At 37.7% G+C, this 4,663-nt stretch overlaps 1 protein-coding gene across 1 annotated transcript; it reads right to left on the bottom strand.

The window, feature by feature from the left end:
- Nucleotides 1-1,327: 1,327 nt before the first annotated feature.
- LOC133317888 (exocyst complex component EXO70H1) lies at nucleotides 1,328-3,148 on the bottom strand. Its single transcript, XM_061519789.1, has one exon. The coding sequence runs from the start codon at nucleotides 3,146-3,148 to the stop codon at nucleotides 1,328-1,330; it is 1,821 nt and encodes a 606-aa protein (XP_061375773.1).
- Between the last annotated feature and the right edge of the window lie 1,515 nt (nucleotides 3,149-4,663).

Below are 4,663 nucleotides of genomic sequence, written 5' to 3'. Positions count from 1 at the left end.
TTCAATGGACCAACGTGCGAGCTGGTTGTTAGTGAACCCACACCTGTTAGCCCATGTTTTGAATGTCCAAAAGGATAATATATAACTTTGGTTGGGCTACAACAATTTTTGGGCTTGGTATTATACAAAAATATCTTAGTTCAGAAAAGCCCAATAGTAGTGCAGTCCATTGGTAAGCCCATATTCGTTTTAAAAATTGGGCATTTATGGATGAACGAAGGACAGGTTTAGGACAAATATACGGGATGAGTTTCTATTTTTCATAACACACCTTCGTTTCTTTCGATATTTTTTTTTTTATTTAATTGAGCCTTGTGTGTCAATTGCTGTTTCAAATGTGAAAATTTAAATTCTTAAGTTTATTGAAATTTTGCTGATTGACAAGTGAAGGACAGTCAAAGCCAAGGAATTTCCGTGTTTGTTGTGATAGACATATCTTAATCGTTAAAAGAAAGAAATTATAGAAGACCTTTTAAACTACGTCTTTAATGGAATAGATGATTTAAAAAAATATATTTTAATCTACTGTCACTTTAAAACTAATCCTGCATTTGTATATTATAAAAAAAAGGAGAGGTTATAGTTACTACCTCTTTTACTTATTTCTTCTTACTATTAAATTTTAACCGTTGATTTTCGTCAATCTAACTGTTATAATTTATTAAAAATTAATAATTAATTAATAAGTATGACCCAATAAATTATAATCGTTAAATTGATGAAAATCAACGATTATGATTTATTAATAAGATAAGGTAAGAAAAAGAGATAGTAACTATAATTTTTTTCTATAAAAAAAATTGAAATAAATATTATGATCTTCAAGCCTTTAATTCAGCTGTTGATCTTCTACGCAAAGTGTTGCACAGCTTGGTTAAGAATTTATGTAGGATGGACAGTAGACACCATTACTTCGACGGCATTCGGACTGAGTAGTGGATATTATTTTAATTCAAAATAAAATTATAAATTATATATTTTTAGGAATACATATATAAAATATTAAAGTTTTTTTTTCACAGATGTTACATTTTTATAGGCCATTACTTCGCTCCGTTTTGTAATAATATTGATGCTGTATCAGTATGCATGTTTTACCCATTCAAATTTCTAAATCTATTATATGTTAAATGTTTTACATAAATATTTTGTACAACGTTTGTTTGCTGAGAAAAATATTCCAATTTTTAAATCTTTAATGTATACAAATTCCTATACAGTATTCTGTCCTTATTGCACTCTTTGGGCCATTATCTTGTCTTTACCGTCAAAGTAAAAAAAAAAAAACACGGGGTGGGCCATGACGTCGCCGGCGAGTTCTCCAACTTCACGGGCGTTTCAAACGATGAATAGGAGAACGACAATGCGACGAAACACTATCCGATTGTTCCATCCCATACAAAAGCTCCGAAAGATTATTCCCCAAATCATCGGGTGAATATCTTATAACCGACTCCGACCCGACCCGAAACTTCTCGTAGAATTCCACGTACCTAGGCACCAGCTTCGAAGCTATCGAAACTTTGATTTTGTCTCGTAATTTCGGGTCGGATACGACCCACGAGGACTGGGCCCTGCACGCTTCATCGAATGCGGCGTTGAAACTCTCGAATATGGCCCTGACTTGCTCCGCCGGCATCTCAGCCGTCGGATTCCCCGGCAGCGACTCCAGCACCTTGTTCCACCCCACGCGCTCGTACTTGGAGACATACTCCTTCACCTTGGACTCGTGCTTCATAAACCAATCCTCGCCGAAAAGGAACCCTAGGTTCGATTTTCGGACCTTTACGACGACGTATTGCATGTTATTCGCGAGGAACAGGTAAGAGAGTGCAATGTCGTTGTAAAGCCCAGCTTTGCCGTCCAGCTTGCAGAGCACCACCAGTATCAGCCACGCGAGCTGTTCCGCTATCTCAGACGACGTTTTATCTTCCTCGCGATTCGGACTGCGGTAGTAAGACTCCGGCAACGGAGTTCGCGGCCAATCGGCGATTAACCCGGCGAGAACGCCGCTGTAATCGGCGAGGAAGGCGATGTAGTTCATGACGTAGCGCGTGAGCGGGTGGACCCCACCGCCTGGCACTGGAATCTTCGAGGATTCCTTCTGAATCGCCGATTCGAAGTCCGATAGCATCGCCCTAACGGCCTCGCCGAGCCTCACCTGTGAATTGACGGCTTGCGATCTGATCGTGGACGTTGATTCAAACGAGAAGATGGATTCAATTTGTTGCAAATTGTCAGATATCGCTTCGTACATGTCGAGTGTCCTGAACATTTTCTCTGGCGTTTTCTTGCACTTTGCCACGTTTTCCGGGAATCCAAACAGGTACGTTGCGCCATCTCTGCAAATCTCGGCGAAACAGGACTCGGCGATCTTATTCTCCGCGGAACCAAAAACGTGATCGCAGAGAACTCTCTCACCGTGAAACAGAGTTCCGACGGCGACCTTGATAGCATTCAACCAGCTCTTAATCTTCAATTCAAGCACCTCCGAGTCCATCTTCTGAACCTGAGAGAAGCTGAGCCTCTCAACTCTGAGATGGTACAGTGCCTCATCAACAATCGACTTTCTCACGATGATGTAAATCTTGACGCACTCTTCGCTATATCCTGCTGAAATCACACACTCTGCAATGGCTTTCAAATCCGCCATTGCAACCATTGATACAGAGTTGTTGCCGGCGGCGAGACGGAACTCGTCGTCGGAGAATTCATCGTCGTAATCGGAGACGCTGCTCCGGCGATCGGTGGAGGAGCGGGAGGAGACAGATTCAGGTTCCAATCGGTCTCTGTTTTCGGATAATATCCGATAGAACTCCAACTCGAGCCTCTTCATGGCGACTTGCAATAATAACTGTGCTTGCAAGAGCTTCTCGGAGGAGGAATCCTGTGCGACGAGGTACTGCATAGCGGATTGCAGCCTCTTAACGGCGTTAATGTACTGTTTGGCTTCCTCTCGAGTGTTGCTGAAAAGAGTGGTGGTTTTGCCGTTGGAAGTTGGAATAGGATCCCATTTGGTTATGAGGGAGCGAGCGGTTTCAATGTTTTCATCCATTAATGAATCGGAGAAGGTGACTCTGCGAGTAGAGGAAGGGGGTAATGGTGAGTGTTTGAAGAACAACAAGTTTCTCAGTCCCTTTTTAGGCATTTTAGTTAATAACAAAAGGAAATAAACTGCAAGTAGAATTAAAGAATCCTTTGTGTTTCTCGTCGCTTCCTGTGTTGGGGTCTCAGGTTCAGTGTGTGAAGTTGTTGTAGTTTGGGTGTTTGGGAGTGAGGAGGGGTATTTATAGAAGTGAAAGGGCTTTGAAGATTCCTTGACCCTTGGTTGAAGACGAGGTGGGTGTGGACAGTGGAGAGTAAAGACAACAGACGCGGTAGAATGAGAGTGAGACAATGTAAACCTAGTTTTCTTTTTGTTTTTTTAAGCCTAGGCCAGGAAATATTTATTATAATCCAGGACCATTCAATGATTTGGTGCTTCTTCTCACATCATCAAATTTTTATTTTCTTTTTTACTCCTGTTATCTTTTCTCTTTTCTAATTTTATCCTTCTATTTCCACTAAGGTACCACCTAAAAAATGGTGATCTCCAACCACAATAAATAATCTCCTAGGCCAGGCCACCACAGAATGAGTGAAACGGGACCGAGGATCTCGTTAATCTCAACTAACAACTTGCTTTCAAATTAATCTTCCAAAGTTAACGCCCGCGAATGAGCAATGTTTTTGTACGAAATATGGCTATGTATGCCATTTAATAACTTGATAATAAGTGATGGAATGTAATTTGTTTTATTAATAATAATAAAAAAAGTTGAAAAGAGAGCATATAAAATGTATATTTGATTATTCTAAGATCTCGATTGTATTGGTTTTTTAAGAAAGTCTTTTTTATCACTTTCTTATTTTAAAAGCACTTTCTATTAAAGTTATAGTTATTTAGAGTTTTTAAAAAATATTTGATTTTTGAAAAAAAATATTTGACTTTTCACTTCTGCTTTTTTTAAAAACTAAAATTTTTAGCTTTCAAAAAAAAGTAGATTTTTAGCTTTTTTTATGACTTCTGCTTTTTTTAAAAGCAGGCATTCAAACAGACTTTTTTCGAGAAGTGCTTTTTTTTCTTAAAAAAAGCAGCTTTTGAAGAAAAATAAAGTCCATCCAAACGGGCTCTAAATGGAATTGGTTAATTGTATTTTGTATAGAAAATCAATGTTTGAATCAAAATACAATTAACATCATTTATGGGAAGAATTACGACCTTTTATTATTCAATGACTAACCAAAACTTACTTACTATAATTTATAACCACAGATGTACAAATCATTGAAAATAGTAAATTTGATTTAGGAATAAGTAAATTTTAAGGAAAGATTTCAATCATTGAAAAATCATTAATTTGATTTAGGAACTTAAGTGGTTTTTTACACGTATACAAATAAAATAAACGATTTTAAAACTAAACAGCTTGTATAGACTAAATGAACAACGCTTAGAAATGAAGTTCAGCTTTCGACCTTGTTCCTCATTGATAATCTATGCTGTTTTCAGACTATGTATAATTAAAGAGTTTTTGTTTAAATAAAAAAATTGAATATAAGACTTTTGTTGTATATTTAATTATACGCTGTCTAGTCTTATTTAATTATACGCTATCTATGC

This window comes from Gastrolobium bilobum, unplaced genomic scaffold (assembly GCF_033153095.1).
Source record: "Gastrolobium bilobum isolate Gb01-03AN ecotype WA unplaced genomic scaffold, APGP_CSIRO_Gbil_v1 utg3966, whole genome shotgun sequence".
In the NCBI taxonomy this organism is placed as follows: Eukaryota; Viridiplantae; Streptophyta; class Magnoliopsida; order Fabales; family Fabaceae; genus Gastrolobium; species Gastrolobium bilobum.
Note: the sequence above shows the minus strand (reverse complement) of the source record. Positions and strands in the feature narration are given on the sequence as shown.